The sequence below is a fragment of the Microplitis mediator genome, chromosome 7 (assembly GCF_029852145.1).
Source record: "Microplitis mediator isolate UGA2020A chromosome 7, iyMicMedi2.1, whole genome shotgun sequence".
Taxonomy (NCBI): Eukaryota; Metazoa; Arthropoda; class Insecta; order Hymenoptera; family Braconidae; genus Microplitis; species Microplitis mediator.
Window position 1 is genome coordinate 6,828,674 of NC_079975.1, and position 22,367 is coordinate 6,851,040.

A 22,367-nucleotide genomic window follows, 5' to 3' on the forward strand; every position below is an offset into this window, starting at 1 on the left:
TTCTAAGTGTAAACATAATGAAATTTCATTTTACACTATATACTTTTTAAAGGGTGAGACTGAAAAAAAAAAAAAAACAAATTTAATTTTTTGAACCACTCAAATATCCATCAATATAAAAAAATAGAAAAAATGTTTTCCTTCACGCAAAAAATTTTTACTCGTCCCTAGAAAATTTTTGCTCTATAATTTGACAGCAAAATTTTTCTTAAGGCAAGAAAAACTTTTCTGGGCCGGAAAAAAATTTCTTGCACCTAGAAATCTTTTTCTGTGTATATTTCCAAAAAATTTTCAATAAACAAAATCATATAAATAATATAATAAAATATGCTAATCATATACGATACTGAAGTTAGCCGATGTCTAATAATTTTTAGATTTTTTTAGCACCGATAAATTATAAAAAAAAAAATAATTAAAAAAATTGCACCTACGGCATTTTTAATTCTCTACACGCGCATATTTTTAGTTTTTTCTTTTTTTGTTATTGATTTGTTTAAAAAAAATCCAAAAATTGTTAATTGTCTACCAACTTCAGAATCACTAATCATGTAATATTACCTCTGTAACGTCGGTCATCATAACGTCTCTGAGCATGAGTAAATGTACCCGAAATACATGATAGTATCAGGAAAATAAGCATTCGTCTACTCATCTTGAATTATTAACTTTTTTCAAGCTTCACTTTCCATTTATTATGTTTACGTATGATTTCCTACTTGTATATAAGATGCGGTCAAGTTACTATTAAAAAAAAAAAAATACGAAACTTAGCATCGAAATTTTATTCGCATTAAAGTGCGATGAAAAAACAAACTTTCGTATTCTCCCTAGTATATATTCACACGGGGATATTGTTCGCAATCCGTGATAATTTGTCGAGTTAGTACACGCTTCTGAGTTGACACTTTTTTTTATTATTTAATCTCGGCGGCGAATTCTTTTTATTGTTGATTTTATTTTTTTTTCTCTTCTAACGGATTAACTGAATTGAATAAGGGAACAAGTAAAGAAAACTCTAGAAAAATTATTTTTACCTGCCACAATTTTAATCAGAAACAATAGTAAGCAATTTTAGGCATATATATACGTTTCTTTTTTTTTCTTTTATTTCTTACGGTAAAATTTAATTATTTTTTCATCAGCGCTCTATTAAAAAGAAATCTTTGTTTTAAAATACAATAGAAAATTTAATTATTGTTAACAATTGCAATGTCAACATGTTATCATTAGTTCTCGACACTCGACAAAACTTTTATTTAAACCAAAGAGACGCGCGAAAATTCAAAATGTCATGACTCGCGCAATTTCCTCAACCCGTCATTCGTTCTGACTTAAATGCACGTGATAACTAAAGTTGGTTTCTTACTTAAACTTTTATATTCTCCGGTCGTTTTATTTTCAAAATCACAAACTATTCTTTGAAAAAAAAAAAAATCACAGACTGCGATAACTTGCCTGAATAATGGAATACCAGATACGATATTTTTCAAAAATTTTTTATTGTAATTTTTGATATCAATCATAACCAATTTGGTGAAAATAATTTTTTTTATGGCCTGGTTTTTGAATTTATCTATTTTTACAAGAATAAAAGTATCGTACAGAAAAACTGGAGGGTAACTGTCGCGCCGAGCCAACCTGACGAAACTGGCGGTAGTCGCGTGGTGAATATCCCAACAACCTACCAAGCGTTGAACCAACTAGAAAGCTCTTCGCGCGACTAATACCCCACCTCTGATACAAAAAGGAATAGCGTGGGAGGCACTTGGTTACTTTTAATATTCTATCTGATTTTTTTATAAATAAATTTATCTTTTTCATTAAATATTTGGTAATTATCTGTAACTTAGAAATACTATTTATAATTACACACAGAAAAAAATTTATCAACTGAATGTAAATATTCTTGATTCAAGAAAATTTTTTTTACAACCTTAATTTTCTGGGATAAAGTACCCCCTCCCCCCCAACGAAAACGTTTATCTTCCAAAATATTTTCTTGACTCAAGATTTTCTTGGCTCAACTTTTTTTTGTGTAGGACTAGAAAAATTTCTTGGCTCGAAAAAATTTTTTCTCGACCTAAGAAAATTTTCGTTTTAAATTCATAGTGAAAAAAATTTCTTAAGGCAAATGGAAATTTTCTTGGGGCAAGTAAAAATTTTTTGCTCCAAGAAATTCTTTTTTCTGTGTGTGAATACTGTCTTGAAAAAAAAAATTGAAAAAAAAAGGCCGTTCGGCATCCGAAATGGAAGTAGATTTCTATATATATATATATATATATATATATATATATAATTTAATAATCACCCATCAAAAATTTTCAAAGATATAAACAATGGCTATATATATATATATATATATATATATATATAATTTAATAATCACCCATCAAGAATTTTCAAAGATATAAACAATGGCAGTATCACCATAACACATGAATCAATTATCTGACTTTGAACCTTATTAAAAGTGGAACAATTATCGTAAAACAACAAATAAAAAAAGGAAAATATAGCTTTTTCTATTGGCTATCAAGTTTTTTTTACATAATACGGATAGATATACCCGTTAAAAAGTCATTTACGAAAAAAGCCGAAAAAGTAGGATTTTTCGTTATTTTTGGAATTTCAAATGTCCACCATTTCTAAACTAGTTGACTGATTTTGCTCATCTTCGAACTTAACCTTGATAATCGTTCACAGAATAAGTGTGCCAATTTTCATAAAGATCCGTTAAAAATTGTGGCTGCTATCGTCGCAACAAGGCGCATTATATTACATACATATATAAACTTTTGAACCAATGGTATTTTTGGAACCTACTCGATGAATTATGATAGATTATGTCAAAATTCTTTGAAAATTCCACCATGAGGACAAATGCAAAAGATAGATTTCTACGAAATCTACTAAAAACTGTAAAATTAAAAAAAAAAAAAGTAGTACAGTGACTTTTCAAAGACGTTCTATGTTTAGTCGATAAACCATAGAATTAATTTCAACCGATGTTTGACATTATTATCCTTTTTTATTTATTTTATGCTCAACGAAACCAAAGAAACGACAAAAATAGTCGAGTTAACAAATTCCAGTATAGAGCGTTAAGCCACGCACCTACGTGATGTTATTTTCTTCTTTTTTAAGCACCGAAACAGTTGGAACACGATACGATTAGTTAACAAAAAGTATATTTTATTGAATTTGACTGAGAGTAAAGTGCTAAAGCGAACAACTATAGTACGCCCTCGCTTTCGTGGGACTACATAATGCACATTATTTCCACGTTATTTTAGCGAGATTGTTCGTGCTTTCTTTTCAGAGTTACCGCTTAGATGATGCGCACGCATAGATCTTCAATTTAACTACCACCTAAATTTAACATCTTTCTAATACTAAATTTGAAATTTCACTATTTTTAAAAACCTTTTTTTTTAAATCAACAAACATCTCAATATATCAACACTGTATCTTATTATTACATAAGTCGACACGTTCCCAATGTTGTATAAAAAATTCAAGTATGCACCATCTACTTATTAAAATATATACAAAAAAATACAACATCTATAGAGTGTCTTACGGTACTCTTGTTAATTTTAATTGCTAAATAAGTGAACTAGTGGAATAGCTATTGAAAAATTTATATTTTCTATCCACAAAATTTGAAATTTGTAATTTTAATTAAGATGATCATTTTTTGTATATTAAATTAAAATTACAAAAAAAGTACTATTTTGTTTTTCGGAAAATTAAACTGAAAAGATGCAGGAAAATTTTTAAGTTATGGGTAAGAATTAAATATCTCGATTCTAGGTAACTATATAAAAGTGGGGCTCTTATTTTTCAAAGTTCGTGTGCTCACATTTCAAATATCTATGAATAAACTTTTTCCACGTGTTGAATTACACGGCGGATTCAATTTTCTGGCCTTACTTTTGTTTATAACATATGATACCTATCCAAGCTTTGCACCTAAAAGGTAAAAAATTGATGAAAATATCCGATGAAACCTCACAAATTTCCCAAAATAAATTTTTGAATAGATAATAACAATTTTTGGATAAAGCTGTAAGATGAACAGTGGGGTTTTGAAGATTAATCTCAGAGCTCCAAGAATTTGGAGCTCTTGAGTACTTGAAAATTGACATAGTTCTGTTATTTCATAAATCTTACGGTGTAGAACAGCTCACCTAGCACAAAGATGCAAGTGGTTTGGACAGTATCCGCTTCCCTTTACTAGTATAGTGCATACTAGTATAGGGTGTAGTCAAAGGCAAGAGTACTTTAGCATAGCCTTGCTGATGAGTCTGTTAACATACTCTGGACAAAACTACTATCTATTACGGCACATATACACGGAGAAATTATTATTGTTCAAAATGATATGGTGTCATAGTAATGACACCATAGCATGCAAAAATTACTATGGCCATAGTAAAATTTACAATAGTTACAGTTATTTGGGATATAATCGTAAATTTTACTATGCTAATAGTAATTTTTGAACGTGTCTATTTCAACTTCCGATAGGTGGCCGACATGGTCCGGTATTACGGTGACACCATAGCATTTTGAACAAGATTAATTTCTCCGTGTACATATTACTTAAGTTTTGGTGGTTAGCTCAAGAGTCAATGCAAAGAAAAATAAGGAAATTATGCCCACACTGAAAAAAAAGATTTATTTGAGCCAAAGACATCGTATATTTGTATTCGTATCGCATATTGATATTAAGCGTATTTTATAATTTATGTACAAGTTCATAAATTATTGATGCTTAAGACCTAATTAAGAAAAATTGTCTTCAATCTGCCGACACATACTTGCTGCAAAACCTTGGGTCAGAGTAGTATATATGTATGTATAAAATTGGATTTTTGCTTATCGAAAGTGTAGGCAGTCCCACTTATACAATTACCCGATTTTTCTATTCCATTATAAAACTCAATGCTTCAACTTATAAGTACTTCAATCCTTGATTATAAATGAACGAATAATTTTTTTAATGATTATACTTATATATATATATATATATATATTATATTTTTCAATAACTATAGTCATATGAAATATTTTTTAATGTCTGAGAAATAATAATTTTCAAATAATAATGACGTATAAAAGTTTAAACCAGATAAAAAAAATTCATGGCAAGACTGGAAAAAAGTACACAATACACGTACAAAGAAGTAGTATGTTTAAAAAAGCATGTTTATTCAAACCTATCTCGTATCACATTTTCATACTAATGGACTTTTTCAACTTATTGACTATGGTAAGTCTTACGTTCAGTTTTTCTTCGACATAGACGTGCCTTAAAAGCTATTATTCTTTAAAAGACTTTTAAAAATAGTATTTACGAAATAAGTTAAACAGTTAATAAAATATTCTCTGGAAAGTGAACCATGTGTTTGTTCAATTATTAACATTTTTCTTTAACGTAAAACAAAACGTAATTTAGATATGAAATAAATCTTGAAAAATTTTATTATTATTATCAAAATTTATTATAATTCAATGTAATGATATTAGTAGAAATATTTTGAAAATATAATGCAATACAACTTTAGATGGATTTAAATTTTCAAATCACTACTTGCACTTCATAAGTAATTTTTTTCAGTAGAATACTGGTAAAAAATATTCTTATGAAATTTAGCATAGAGATAAAAAAAAATTTTTTTCAAACTCAAAAAAAATCTCAATATTTTGGAGAATCAGCGTAAATTTAAGAAAAAATTTTTTTAATAAAATTTTAACACGGGTAAAAAACAAAAATATGATCAATTGATTCTGGAAAATTTTTATTAGTAATATATTCTATTTGATTGCCGAAAAAATTTAATTAAAGACTTCAAATCCTTTCTTTCCTCGACCCTTGATCTTTAAAATTACAGGTATTGCATGACATGTTATCGTCTAAATTTCGTACGAATATTCTTCTAGTTGACGTGGAAAATCTAGTTCTCTTATAAAAATAATTTTAAAAATCATGTATTTTTATTTTAAGGGTGACACGACCGATGATCCGAGGACAATTGATCCGCGACAATTAATCCGCGACAATTGATCCTTGCGACGATTGATCCGTCGATAAATTGCATGTAACATGAAAAATTACGCCCTTTTTTCACTAATTAGTGTGTGAGTATATTTTTTATGTTACACGCACACAAAATTAGTGAAAAAAGGGCGTAATTTTTCATGTTACATGCATTTTATCGACGGATCAATCGTCGCAAGGATCAATTGTCACGGATTAATTGTCGCGGATCAATTGTCCTCGGATCATTTGTTACGTAACCATTTTTAAGTATTTATAAAACTTAATTATTAAAAATAAATTAAGATTACGAAGAGAAGATAAAACATCTAGTTTATGATGAATATGAGTAGACAATAATTAGAGAAAAAAAATATCATATAGCTCAGTATACTAATGAATAATTTTAATGAAAAATTTCAATAAGAAATTAATAAAAAAAAAAAAAGTTTTTTAAAATGAAATATTACACTAGTCGGCTGCCCAATTTCAAAACACAGTAAGTGAAAAATTTTTCGAAATCGATTTTTTAGTATTTCTAGTTCCAGTGGAGTCTTGTGAACATGATTCGATGCATATTTCAAAAATTTTATTTTTGTCAGTTACTGTGTTTTGAAATTGGGCAGCCGTAGTGTCGAATGCTAACTTATAGGTAATATGGCTACAAAAAAAATATTTTTAATGCATCTCATACATTTAAGAGACAAAAATTGTGGCATCTATATATATCTTGTGATGTTAAAATTCAAATTACAATTTAAAATCAAAATACGCAACATTTGAATTGCAGGAGTAAACTCATATTTAATCTTTTTTTAATTATTTTTTTTCAAAAATGTGTTTTTTTTTTACGTCACACTGTGCACATTTTAAGTTATACCTTCAAAGTTAAGAACCGTATGTATCATCTCTTTCATTATCTCCCGTAATAACAGACTATGTAATTATAAAAAATAAAATAAAAAAAAAAGTGTAACGAAAACTTGTCCCGACCTCATATCCCTTCATCGTTTCTCTTTGAGTCTTAAGAGTATTATTCAAATTTTCGGAATAATGTAATAATTAGGTCTGGTGTTCCGCTAATTACAAGGTGGCAAGAACTAGTATATATAGTAAATTTTTCATCTAGTAATATTCGCGAAGGTGCGGTGCGATTTATAAAAAATAGCTGTGATAAATGTTTAAAAAAAAAAAATATGATTGCAATACAAAAGTAAACATATATAATTCAATGAATATGGCATGTGTATCTCTCCACTGTCCATGAACAAGAACACTCATACATGGGATATGCGTATAGTCGCTTCGCGGTGTTTCATCGTTTCATTGTTTAGTATACACGAATGTATATACAATATTATACAAGTCATATTGTGTTTTATAGGCGAAAGAGTTATGAAAATTATTACGGTGGCAAGCTCTCAGAAGGTAACGCCTACCAATCTAGTTACTAGTAGAGAGTGCGAGCAGTCGCTTATCACATTGAGAGAGATATAGAATGCGAGTAGGGCGAGTTTAATTCCGTGGATTGCTCACACCTAAGCTACAAAAGTGAAAGACGGTTTCGTACTTCTAATTTACCAAAAATGAATTATAAAAAATTAATACTTATTCGTTGTACGCTTGATGAAATCGTTTGCAAGCCAACGGCTAATGCAATTAATGTTAACCAAAAATTGGTATAAACTATTTCCCGAAAATATTACAATAAAACTATAAGAAATTATCTACACTGAGAGAAAAAAAAAATTTTCGAATGATTGTATATTGTAATCACAAGAAATTATGATATGGAAAATTTTCAATCTAATATATTTTTGCTGTAAAAATTTTTTGGACCCGGTGTAGTGTAAATGTCTCCAGTGTAAAAATTTTAGTGTAAAAATTACACCAAATTCGGTGTTAAATTTAGGCGGTGTGAATTTAAATTTTTTACACCGCCAAAAGCATGAATGTATAATTCATGATAATTTTGCGTTAAGAAAATTAATCATAAGAATATTTAAATGTTCAAAATACTATTTTATGTCTAAATAAAATTAATGTAGTTATAAATATTCAATGATCGTTTGTTGCTAAATCAAAATTACGAGTAACATGGAGTGGTGTAAAAATAGTAGATAACACCGTGTTAAAATTACACGGATTGAAAATTTACACCGAGAGAATTTTACGCCGTTATTTCACACTACACGGCCGTGTAAAGTTCTCCGGGTCCATTTTTACACCGAAATTTTTTACAGTGCAAGTTTATTTCAAGATATCATGATCTTTTTTTTGCAATGGTGTAAATAAATTTTGTTTTTATTCTATGAAGAAAATGATTCTTCGCGTTAAATTTAAAATTAATAATGCAATAATTTAAATCGATTTATTACTCGAATAAATTTTTTTTTTACACTGATAAAAAAGTTGGCTTGATTCAAGAGAAAAAATGTTGAACCAAGAATACCATTTTTAAGAATAGTATATGACACACCTAGGGCAGTAAAGTAAGAAATGTCTCAGATCACATGTAATTGTTGGCCGAGGCGAAGACGAGGGTCTCTTAACATTTTTTGCTAAATTCACTCCTTCGAAAGTTATTCAAAGTAGAAGTTGAGTCAAAAAGACTTCAATATCCTGAATAACTTTCGAAGGAGTGAATTTAGCAAAAAATATTAAGAGACCTTATTTGTAGAGCATTAAATTTCCTTTAAGAATATGTATCTTGATTAAAAAAAATTTTGATATTTCTAGTAGTTACAAAAATCAAAAATAGAAATAAAGAATTTAAAAAACAAATCAATGTTTAAGGCACGGTTACAAGGGAACGGCTCGTTTTACGTCAATTTACTATGAGAGTTTTTTTGTAGAGAATTCAATTTCCTTTAAGAATATACATTGCTCAAATTTTTCAGATAGATGATCTACGAGTTTTGGGTAAAAAATGAAATTTCTGTCAAAAAACTAACAGTCGTAACGATACGTCTCTTAATATCAATATTAAGGGCTCAAACTTGCACAATAATTTTTTTTGGACATCAGAAATAATATTTTCACAGTATCGAAAAAAATTTTTTTGGCCCAGTCTAGTAAACTATGCAGTGCTTTGATGAAAAAGAATTTCTCGCATTATAAATTAAAAAAAAAACTTTTTTGCTGCACAAAAAAATTTCTTACGTTAAAAAATTCTTTGTAGTCCTAATAAAATTTTTGTCTTCAATTCATAATGCGAAATATTTCTTGCGCCAATAAATTTTTTTTTCTGTCTACTATAAAACGTCTGTTATTTTCCCGCCATTAATATGAAAAAAAAATATATATAAATAATTAAAAATAAAATGCGTCGAGATTAGTAAAAAATACATTAACTTTATGTCTTATCAATTTTTTCTTATGAATCGCATTGAGTAAACCCGACCGCATCTCAAGACCGTCAGACACAAGCGCGCTCTTTAAAACCATCACAGTTGTGTATCATTATTCACGGTAATTATAATTAAATTATATATATATATATAAATATTTTAAAGTGTATTCTTGATAAGTTTATTTATTCAATAATTTCAATGATGACGATCAAATGAATCTGTGTTATTTATATTTTATTACTTTCTCAATTCACAAGAATTTATTTACTCATTGTTTAATATAAATTATTACATCATTTCTATATACTTAACTCATGAAATATGTATTAAAATATACCAGACTCGCCAGAATAATCGTTAAAGAACTTAAATAACCGTAGACTCATTACATACCCGTCACCTATCATACGCTTAAACGTTGTATAATAAAATTCAATAGAGCTAAACCATAAGCTCGCACCCGCATATTTATGTGTACAATATAAACCACATTTAACTCAATATTAATATATAAGAATATACTATTTTAATAATAAACTTACATAAAATCAATTAAAACCTATTTAACTCTGTCGTCAAAATCTCACGATATTGATTTTATTTAATAGCTTACTTAACATTTTATTTAATGATTAAAATAACAAATCTGAAATAATTTAATATTCAATTAATGATGACCTAAAATCTTTATGTAGTTTTAAATATATAATTATTACTTAGCAGAATATATAACGCAAAAATGATATAAATTTTCTTCGAGTCATAAAATACGTGTTCTATATGTGTATCTATATATATATGAATTATATACATATAAAAGGAATTAATACCCAAAGACAGTAAAGTTGACATTTGTCGTGGTGGTGCCTTGCGTGCATCAAAAACCCAACCCCTTGTCTGCAATTCATAATTGTCCTAGAGAAATTTTCTACAAGGATTATGACAAGAAAAAGATAAAAAGGCTTAAGAAAAAAAAACTACTTTTAGAATAGAAGATACTCTGATTCGTGATATTTGTTTCATTTTTTTGGGTAGTATCCGTGATAAATAATTTAATATCGATTGTAAGATCTTTTATGACATGTAGATTACACAGAAAAAAAGGATTACTTGGCGCAAGAAATACTTGGCATTATGAAAGGAAAACAAGGCATTATGACAAGTCGCTCTAAAACTTCTCTATGCACAGACAACAAGCATTCCTCTACCTAAAACATATCTATCGTAAAATAAAACTAATCCTTGAACTGATTACTTCAAAACATCTCTAAAAGCTTAAGCTTTACTCTGAAATTTCTATTCAATTCACTGTAAAAATTTGTGGAGTGAACGCGGAGTGAATTTTTTATTTATATAATATTCTTGGAGTGACTTTCACTCCGAAAGGAAGTTTCGGAAAATATTAATTATAAAAAAAAAATTACAAATACATAGTGAGCTTACCCGTTTAAAAAAAAGTTGTTAAAAAAAGGTAAAACAGTGTTAACTATTCTAATCTTCAAAACTTGACACAATGACGAACTTTTTTTAAACGATTTTTAAACTTCTAAAAATGCACAGAAAAAAACAATTGACTTAATACTACAAATTAACATTTTCCAGTGCAAAATACGTTCAGAAAAAACGGATTTCGAACTATTTCTGAATATTTTTTGTTTTAGCATATCTCAATAATATTAGAAAATTTATAGATTTTTCCCTTGAATTTTCAAAAGTATAAAAAATGTCCGTCGTTGTCACGTTTTGAAGTTTAGAATAGTTAACACTTTTTTTACCTTTTTTTAACAATTTTTTTTACACGGGTAGGTCTTTGATATTTTGGCATTCATATTGAGTACGAAAATAATTACGAGCTCCCTTTCCACATATTCACGCGAAATTATTTTTAAAAATTATAAGCAGCTGATAATAAAACTTGAACAAATATAATTTCACTGAGTCACAAACTATCGTATGACTTACATCAACCATAGCACGAGATAACATTTCATATTGTACCGAAATATAAAATATTCCCATAAAAACTATGTCACTATAGCTATTCAATAATTTAATATTCTCACTATGTACTATATAGAGGAGGAGGGGGCAAAGTAGGCCCCTCAAAATTTTTTATAATTCGGATCATCAATAAATTCGGACGGATAATAAGCTTATTGAAATTTCCTATATAATGAGGGCTAAAATAGAACACCAAAACTGTTCGTTAAATATAATTTATTAAGAAAGTCAAAGATAATAAAATTACGTTTTAAAGTTATATCGCAGAAGACTATTAAAATGACTCTTATATTATTAAAATACAATTGTTTTATAGTTATTTGCAAATATCACACGTGTAAAGAATAAAAAATATTAAATCCGAAATTCGTTGGAGGGCCCACTTTGCCCCTAATTTTCAATTTTTCAATTTTATTAAAACTCCGGACGAGAGTGAATGCGGATTTAAATAAAATCCTATAATAGTTTTATATATTTTTTATGTATAAATAACTTTTAAAATTGACAAAAACGAACTCCATGTATTTACAACTGTTTTGAAATGGTATTCAATATGTATATTAAATAGTAGTATCTGTGAAAACTTAGCAACATTAGCTGGGATGCATAAGACGCAAGAGAATGTAATGAGAATTGATTTTGATTCTATCCGGAAATTCAACAGCAGCTTATGGTTCCTGAGAACAATGGAAAGGCTGGCGCGAAAGTTGAATAGAGTTTTGAGCTTCGGAAATAGAGAAGAAACTCAGTATTAAAAGTATTTGAGAAGAGAATTGAGGATATGGAGCTCCGAAATTTCCGGATATTTTCCACGTTGTTGACTTCAACGATGATCCTCTAGTTGGTCGTGTGGAAGCGACAAGAGTCTCGCCGTCAAGGAGACGAAGCTCTTTTTTACTAATGAATATTCATTTCATCGTTCCGCTAGCGTTGCTTGCTACTAACTCTAGCGACCTTATTTTCATGCAGAAATATTATATGCTATTTTGCAAAACATAAAAAATCTATTACTTTATTATGGATACTATTATAAAAATGACTAATTTTCGTTTTGTAAAATTTTTTATAAATTAAAGTAACGATTACGATAAACATCAGAGCGCTAATTAAACCATACTACTTCATATTAATTTTTTTATTTCAATATAACGATAGCTTTATTACGACTTCCTCTGTTATCGGCTTGCTACTGTCGGTAAATTGCAATACTAAACTCAGGAAAACTAGTTTTCTGCGAAACATGGACCCAGATAACCATTTCGTCCGCAACTTGACGTAAATTTGCAGCCGAAACTTGACGTCAACGATCTGACGGAAACTTTCTTTGTCAAATTGCGGCTACAGATTGTTGCCAACTTTCTGATGAAGTTGAAGCCAACTTATAGCCAATACCCTGATAGCAAGACTTTCTGGTCAGAAAGTTGGCGTCAATTAGTTGCGATCAAGTTGACGGCAATTTACTGCCACAACTTGTCGTCCACTTGCTGGGAAACTGAAGGCAACTTTCTTTCAACTAATGGAATGTCAACTTTTGCCACCAACTTTCTCAGAAACTTGGCGTCCAGTTGTCGTCAACTTGTGGAAATGCCAATTTTTGCGTCCAACTTGGCGACAAGTTGCATCAGTAGGTTGTTTCTAGTTTGCCGTCAGCTTGGCTATCAGCGATAGTTGGAAAGTTAAATGTTACCCTCAACTAGACAGCACACTGATCTAAACTGGTTCTCCGTAACTAAGTTGCGTAAAAACTGTTGTTATCTGGTGAATTTATTTTTAATTTTGATGTTACGAATTGTCGGTCATAATAACGGCAAATAATTTTATGATTTAATTTAATTCATTTAGAAAGATTTAAAAAGAAAAGTGTTTTAATGGTATAGAATCTTATCGAAAGGCTAAAAATGTGAGATTTGATCCAAAACTCTATAATCAAGCAGTCTACGTTGTTAGTTTTAGAATTTTTTTTTCATTTATTAAGAAAAAAAACACGAACGGAGTTTCGATCCGGAAAAAACGAATCCTTCATGGCCATACATGACCATATATGCCATATATAATTTCTAAGTGATTCTATTTAAAAAATATGTATGGTCATATATAACCACATATGGCATATATGGCCATCTGTAAGTTGCAAGTGATTTTATATATGGCTATGTACTGTCATATATGACCGCATATGGATCATATATGACTACATATGGATCATTTATGCCACATATAATTTCCAAGTGATTCCATAAATCAATATGTATGGTCATATATGGATCATTTATGACATATATGGCCATATTTAAGTTCCAAGTAATTGCATAAATGGATATGTGTGGTCTTATATGGATCATGTATGACCACACATGGATCATGTATGACCATATATGAATCATATATGACCACATATGGATCATATATTACATATATCGTTTTCAAGTGATTCCATGAATGGATGTATGATCGTATTTGGATCATATAAAATCACATTTAGATCATATATGCCATATATAATTTCCAAGTGATTTTATATATGGCTATGTATGGTTATCTATGGTCATATATACCCATTTATATGTCAGAGTACACCATTTACTTTTTTTTTGTCTCGGAAACTATATGAATATTACTTCGTAAAAACATATGTATACATTATGGCTATAGCCATATAAATATATTTACTCGGTAAGCACATCAAAGATTGTATTGTTTCGCATAAGTGCAAAAAAAAGAGCGACAGCTCTTATTAACTGTGTAAAATTTACCTTAATATTTTAGAGTATAAATGAGAATCGTTGTTTTAAAAGACTGAGTAGTAATATATGAATTCATTAAATTTTCCATTAAGCCAATATTATTTTGAAAGTTATCAATCATTCAGTAGAACTGATATTCATTCTTTAAATATAAAATTATAAAGATCTCTGTTAAAGTACCTTTCGAAATTTATAAATCTATAAAATTAAATACTGTAATTCAAGTATTTAAAAAGATTGATTAAATATAGTAGTAGTGTAAGTACTAGTCAGAACTATTATTTTCAAAATAATGCACTTCAAATAATAATATTGTGCACAACAGAATCCAATTTCTTCATAATTATAACTAAGGTACCGGTGGGTAATAAGGCCTAGCTAAGGGAGATTTTGAATAGAATCGAAAATATTGCATTTAATTATCAAAATGTATCATTAATCTTTATTTCAATACATTAGCTATAAAATATAATGAAGTAATGGTAATTTTTACCATAAACAAACAAAAAATTAAACTTTTACAAAAACCATACGAATAGGCCTTATTTTACTACGGTAGGGTAATAAGGCCTACGGGTTAAACAAACTTTAATAGTTAAACTATACTTAATAAAATTGGTCTTAGAGATGAATCATCACTCAAATTTAGCAACAATACTTTTTAAGAGTCAGAACACTCGATCGCTTTGTTCAACAGCACTTGAAACTATCAGTATCCTTTTTAAGAGTCAGAAGACTAGATTGTTTTTTATAATTTATTCTGCGCTACGACAGCATATGACGGATGATGAAATATAGAAGACAGGGAACGTGGTATCGGGACTTTATAAACCTGTCGTAACATCTCTATGCAAGACGCTTCTACTAGAGTAGCCTTTAGCGGAGGCGATTATTTTAAATATCGTTTCTGGCACTTAGGCCTTATTACCCGGTTCCGCGCGTTTTCATCCCCCGACAAAATATCCTATCAGCGAAATTTCTCTTGACAAACTAACTCGCAACATCATAAGCACTAAAATAAACATGAAAATTTAGAAATATCAACGATGTGAAGAATATATGTTTATTTGTACTATTCACAACTAATTTGGGTGCTTGTTTTTCAGGAAAATTGTGGGAATTTATAAATAGAAAATAACTATCCAATAAGAGTGCTAGTTTTTCAGGAAAATTGTGAAAGATATTTTGTCGGGGATATTATGTCCGGAGATATTATGTCCGTAGGATATTTTGTCGGGGGATGAAAACGCGCATTACCTTATTACCCACGGATACCTTAGATTGTACCATAAAAATGTTCATAGTTATGAAAAATTTTGTGAAATAATAACAACTTATTACACTAAACTCACCTGGATACTTGCACCCACGTTCGTCACTTCCATCTTCACAATCCTGGATGAAATTACAGCGGTCTTTGTCCAAAATACATCGAGATACGTCACAATTGAATTCGTTTTCACTACAGCCTGAAAAGAAAACATTTCAAAAATATTAATTATCATTAAAATATCAATAAAAAATTACACTCAATTAAATGCAAAATAATTTTCTTTTAAATCGAAATAATAAAATATTTTAAACCAAGAAAAAACAACAAATAATACATAAAATAAACAAAAAAAAAATCATACTAGAACCATCACAATTCTGTTCATCGCCATGGTCATCACAATCAGGTACTCCATCGCATACTTGAACAGAACAAATGTCACGACTACCATCGCTGCATCGTACTGTATCGTCACCACGGCAATTGTTTGTTGGAAGGATTCGAGTGGCATTGACAGGATGCTCAAATAACGGACAGTCTAATTCATCAGACTGATCAGGACATTGAGGAACACCATCGCAACGATAATTCAAAGGTACACAGGAACCATCTCGACACCTCAAACTGGTCGGGTCGGAGCATTCTGACGTGTATTGTTAATAAAAATAATTAATAAAAAAAAAATAAAATAAAATAAAATGTTGATTTAACACAAAGAAATCATAATTATAACAAAATTACATTCACAGTCGAATTCCATTCCAGTAAAATCTCCGTAATTTTAACAAATTCTGTTATCCTCACCATGATCATACCTTACTCGCGTGTAATGTGCGCAGGTCTGCGCGGTAAAATGCGTAATGTACGAAAGTAATATAAGAACATTGTCAGGTTAGGATTTAATCGTATACGTGGACGCGACTACAATAAGCCCGTTCGTTAATCACTACCCATTTCTTTACGATTTAATTGTAATTAATAAGAACTCAAAAACTTGTCATTCACGAAAACTTTGGCTGCCATTTTTCTTACTGTTGTTATTATTTTCTTTTTTCTCCATCGACTACTAGCAGCAGCACTAACGTAACAGTAGGGTTAAAAAAAGAGCGACATCTAAGACAAAAACGCGGGATGTTTAAAAAAAATTAAACTGAAAATAAGAAATAAAAAAAAATAACATTAATAATTTAAAAGTTGGATAAAAATTCATAGTTTAAACAAAAATAAAACAAAAGAAATGATTAAAAATAAAATGAGTGATTGAGGTGTGCACTTTTGGATTTTCAAACTTTTTTTCAATGGTCGCGCGAAAAAACGTAGTGTGAAACAGGATTGTTAGCAGTAGGTAAAGAATTTAAAGAGTAAACTAGTGCATGCGCTTTTCTTTCTACATGAATGTATGTATAAATATACAAAGACACATACAAATGTATAGAATCGGGTGGGAGACAGCGTAGCTCGTAGTGTGGGTCAAGATTGAGGGGAAATTCCGAGTTAATGGAATTCGACTTTATAAATAATTATGAACATACATACACTTAGATTTACAGAATCATTTAATTACCTTGGATATGTCTGAATGTGAAACCTGTTGGCTCAAGTTGAATGTTGCCTAATGAGTGGTAATGTAATTGATCTTCTAAAATCCTTCGTATTTCATGTTCACGTGGATAAGTCGAGCCAATATCAATTGTGACTTTGGAATTGAATCGATCTTCCGTTGGTCTGTAATGTAACCATAAGGATATTAACCATGATGTTTTTTTCTCCATGAAGAGATAGAGTGTAGGGGTATACGAATCTTGTTCGAATCGAATAGTTAGATTTGATTCGATATTCGAGTCGAATATCGAATATTTCGAACTATTCAAACATTCCGAATCTTTGAGGCGAATCACGAATCGAATTGTTCGATTCGATTCGCCTCGAATAATTCGAATTTTCGAGTATTCGCACACCCCTATGAGAGTGTCATTATTAACTCATTATGTCACACTAATAGAAAACCTAAAAATCTGCATTGCCTTCTCACTTATTACAGTACATCGGTCGATAAACGGCTACTTAGGGAATACTATAGGTTCACTTTACAACTATGATAAAACAGGATAACCGTGCATGCGTCGAATGAAATTATTTTTTATAGAGTAAACTAGAACCAATATAAAATTTTAAAAAAGTTTGTAAATTTTCAAATTGATTTTTTGTAAACGAATTAGAATCAGAAGCGAATCATTGTTCATGAATTTCTATTCTGAGAATTATAAACTTTAGATAGAGCATTAAAAGAAATGTAAGTAAAATGTAGGAGAATTAAAAGCATAATTTTAAGAACTTGAAAGAACCAAAAGAAAACTAAAACACCGACTTAGAATTGTCCTTAATGATTATTCTACTTCTCACGTAACAGTCGATGATCCAGCATCAGATGATTTTTTTTACTAGTTTTAAAACTCTCATTAACTTTGATTAACTAAAAAATTAAACTTACGATATTTTAACGACATTAGCTAGATGATCGAAGTTTGGAATCCGCGAAGACAACAATTCTTCCAACGCTTGCGTCAGGTTTCCACTTAAAGTAATATAATCTTGACTGTTAGTATCAGCATATTCTGGTATGTACGGTTCGTTTACTGTTAAAGTTACTCGATGGAAACCTAAAGAAAAAAAATATGTTGAAATTTTAATATTGCTACAGGATTATATTTATGTATAAAAAATTAAATTTAAATTTAAAAACGAAACTTACGAGCTTGCCGACTTTCAGGTTCCTGAGTAGTGTGAGGTTTTGATTCTTCAGTTGCACTACCTTCAACCTCACCAGATCCAGCTACTAAATCTTCATCATCAGTATTACCAAACGATAATCCACTAGGTAATCGACCCGCAGCTACATTACCAAGATTGTTGTCCTGGAAATATTAAGACAATAAGTAATTTTCAAATGAAGCTATCTTTTTTTAATAATCTAATAATAACTTTGTAACACTTCTTTAAAATGTACGACAGCGCTTATGATCAAGCAGGTTAAAATTAAATATTTAATTTGATATCATAAAACAAATAAGAGGCCAAACTTAAGTTACGCAACAAATTAAGGGCAGGGGGGTCAATGATCCTAAATGCGTTACGTAATTTAACCCTTAGTCGATCGCGTAATGAGCGTGGCGCCGCCTTTTTTACATTTTAGTTTTATTCCCCTCATCAAAAAAATCTATATGGGGATCTAGCCTAGATTTCTATGTGGGTTTTCGGATGGATTTCATATGGTTTCCTATAGGAAAATTAATCTGTTTTTTTATTCAGATATTCTATAGAAATTACTTGAACTTTCCATAAAGAAATCCATGTATCCAAGTTCCGATATGGAAATCCAGGTACCCACTCTCTAAATATGAATGACTGAAATAAATGAATATTTACTAATTCTGAGTGCCAACCAAACCACTTTTTGAAATTAGTGTTTCGGTTTGTACTTGGAATTAGTGAATATTCACTTATTTTCACTAATTCATGTTTAGAGAGCATAGTTTCCTTTGTGGGTTTTCTACATGGGAATCCCGGTACCCAATTTTCTGTATGAAGTTCCTTCATAGGAATCCAAGTATCCACAGTTTCCTATGTGAAGTTCCCATACAGGAATCTAGATACCCATGGCTTCCCACATGGATTCTTATATAAATCCATACACGCATATATTAATTCCTATGGATTCTTACATAAATCCATACTTTTCTATATGGATTCCTATGGGTTCCCATGCAATCCCGATTTTTTACAGTATAAATAACTTCTCATCTATACGGAGAAATTATTCTTGTTTGAAATGCTATAGTGTCACAGTAATGCCGGATCTTGTTGGCCACCTAACAGAAATTGAAACATACGAATGCAAAAATTACTATGGTCATAGTAATTTTTGCATGTGTTTATTTCATTCCGTTAGGTGGCCAACATGGTCCAGTATTACTATGATACCATAGGATTTTAAACAAGAATAACTTCTCCGTGTATATAGGCTCTAATTCGAGTACTTTCGAATATTTCTTTCGCCTTCAGTTGCGATCTAAATTTTAACAACTCGCGTCTTATACATAATGGTACTAAATATATAAACTACTTTTACCTGATCATTCTTCTTCTCGTCAATGAGAACATCATTAGTATCATCGGTCTCTTCTCCGCTATTTCTTGAGATTCGATGAAGAACGCCTGATGATTCAGTCGTTGCTAATTTAGAAAAATAAAAATAAAATAACTTTAATTGGTCATCACTTTTTAAAAACAGCTTTTAAGTTTTTAATCAAGACACGACCTATATTTCTTAAAATAAATTAAGATATCGTCTTTTTATTTCAATCTTTTTTTTTTCTTTTCTTTTCATAATTTCTTATGTGAATTATGAAGTAACAAAAAGCTAATCATCATGTACATGATAGACGATAAGCAGTGACCTTTAAAAATAACATATATATCACATTCAAATGTGTTTATTTTTAATCATTGACATACAAACAACATTTCTTAAGATACCAGCGTTTCAATTGATACAGAATACAAGGACATGAATTGAATAAGAGTTGAATTATTATCGTTTCATTTATACCAAGAAGATTCAAACAATAGCTACAAATTGCTACTTAACTTTTGTTAAATAACATAATGTTTAATACTTATACACCACTCGTAGAGTAGGTTACTTGTAATTCAAACAATATGACAATTGGCTTACTGTAGATTAGTCTTACAGAACTTTTCGCTATTTACAATCTTAAAGACGTTCATTAGATATATATACTTTTTATGTTCATTATGAGTTTTGTGAAACTTGGCGTTCCGAGCTCAAAAATAAATTTTGTAAAAAAGTATTCTTAGATACGAAACATTAATATTAATATGAGGTTATCGAAAAAAAAAGTTTGTTTCAATAAATTTTATTGATTCATTAAATACTGAAATTATCCCGAGTCGAAATATTGAACTTACGTTAACTTATAGAACTTACATTAAACTTACATACGCTTAATGAACTTACATCTAACTTAAATAACTTATTGGGCGTGATTATAACTTAAATCGACTTAAATAAAAATACTAACTTAATTATAGCACCTGGAATAAAATTAACCCAAAGTAATCGGTATTTTTTTCGAAAACTTCGATGGTGGGTGATTTGTGAGATTGTTAAAAATATTTGTGGCAAGGTTCACGCCTGTAAGTCAAATAATATCAAAACGCAAGTATTTTAATCTTTCACTCCGGTAAAACCCCCCTCGGAGTTAGTTTCCGGAAAAAATACCGATGGTGGGTGATACGTTAGATTGTTGAGAATATTTGTGCCAAAGTTCAAGTCTGTAAGCCGGATAATGCAAAAACGGGAGTATTTTTATTGTTCAACCCACTAAAATCCCCCACGGGAAAGCCGAAGGGAATTGATTTTGTCCATCTTTTTTAGCATTGAATATCTAGATGACGATTTCAACGTCTAATACTTCCAACTTATGATTCAAATTTCGACTTGGGAGTACATTCAAGTTCACTTTGGGTTAATTTTATTCCGGTAAGTTATAATTAAGTCAGTATTTTTATTTCAGTCGATTCAAGTTATAATCAAGCCCAATAAGTTATTTAAGTTAGGTGTAAGTTCTATAAGTTAACGTAAGTTAAATGTAAGTTCACAATATTTCGACTCGGGTAGTCAAATGATATTTGTATTAGTAATTATTACCTGAATCCTGCGTAGTGCTGGTAGGCGCTCCCCATGAAAACCAATCGGCAATACCTCGTTTTACTCGACTGAATAAATCATTTGTTTCGTTTTCACTATACGGCACTTGCTCTTGTTCGAATCCTAAATCGTCAGCCTGAAAAAAATATTTGAAATTTTGAATATAAGTCAATCATTTTAATATTTTTTAAAACTATAAACTTTAATGGTGATTATTATTTTAAACTTGACATCTTATTTCGGTTGTATATTTCCGTCAACTTGCGATCAAAATTACTATCAGGGCATACCCTAGTAGCTATCTAAGTCAAGATTTTGAGAGCTCAGTATACATGGATATAATATTCTGCTGTATTTTGCTTGACTTCCTCAAAATTTGCTCCAGAATTGACTAATTTTGCCACTAGGGTATATAAATCATATATGTAGAACTTTCATGAAACATATATAATTATAAAAAAATTATCAAGTATTCTTACAGGCCAAAATAAACAGGGCTTCAAAACTACACATGAATACAAAAAAAAAAAAAAAAAAAAAAAACTAATGAAATTATCGACAAACCGAAAACCCGTTGGTCTATTCTTTTTGACTCATTCACTCACATTGAATTATCTCTACACTCTTGATTATGCAAAAATGGGTCAAATTGTATACCGACACAAAGATAATTTAATAGATTTCGACCCAATATTAAGTCGATTAATTATTCCATTAATTAAATATAAATTATTTTAATCCCAGACAAGGGATGTCAATTGTCGTGTATGAAACTTAGTAAGCACGATAACTCTCGATAGACACAGTTAATCGATCTAAATTTTTCTCATTATCTTTGTATTTTTTTATCACAAGAACCCTATGAAAAATCACTATCTAAATCCTTTTAGTTCAATTGCAATTAATTACAAACGTAAAACTGATTATTCACGAAAAATTTAGCTGTCATTTTTATTTTTACTATTGTTATAATTTTTTTTTTTCTCTCCACCAACTACTGGCAGCAGAACTAGCGTAACAGTAGAATTTAAAAAAAAAGCGGCATCTAACACAAAAAGGCGGGATATTTAAAAAAAAAATTAAACTGAAAATAAGAAAATCGAATTAATAATTTAAAAGTTTGATAAAAAATAAATTGAAAGTAAGATGAGCCATTGAGGTGTGCACTTTTGGATTTTCCAACATTTTTTATTTTCATTTGCAACAATATTCTAAAAAT

The 22,367-nt window shown here is 29.7% G+C and overlaps 1 protein-coding gene across 24 annotated transcripts in view; it reads right to left on the reverse strand.

Moving 5' to 3' along the window:
* LOC130671971 (basement membrane-specific heparan sulfate proteoglycan core protein) overlaps positions 1-22,367 on the reverse strand; it is a 133,510-nt gene that overhangs the window by 79,015 nt on the left and 32,128 nt on the right. For 20 of the 24 annotated variants that reach the window (XM_057476131.1, XM_057476135.1, XM_057476128.1 and 17 more), the window contains exons 2-8: positions 21,149-21,284; positions 19,547-19,650; positions 18,170-18,332; positions 17,909-18,077; positions 16,982-17,142; positions 15,779-16,060; positions 15,497-15,613 (exon numbers count right to left, since the gene is read on the reverse strand). In XM_057476131.1, coding sequence (XP_057332114.1) covers positions 15,497-15,613; positions 15,779-16,060; positions 16,982-17,142; positions 17,909-18,077; positions 18,170-18,332; positions 19,547-19,650; positions 21,149-21,284 — 1,132 coding nt within the window. Of the gene's footprint in view, positions 1-561; positions 745-817; positions 1,023-1,458; positions 1,617-15,496; positions 15,614-15,778; positions 16,061-16,981; positions 17,143-17,908; positions 18,078-18,169; positions 18,333-19,546; positions 19,651-21,148; positions 21,285-22,367 lie in introns of those variants that run through there. The other 4 variants (XM_057476138.1, XM_057476136.1, XM_057476133.1 and 1 more) reach the window with 3 other exon arrangements.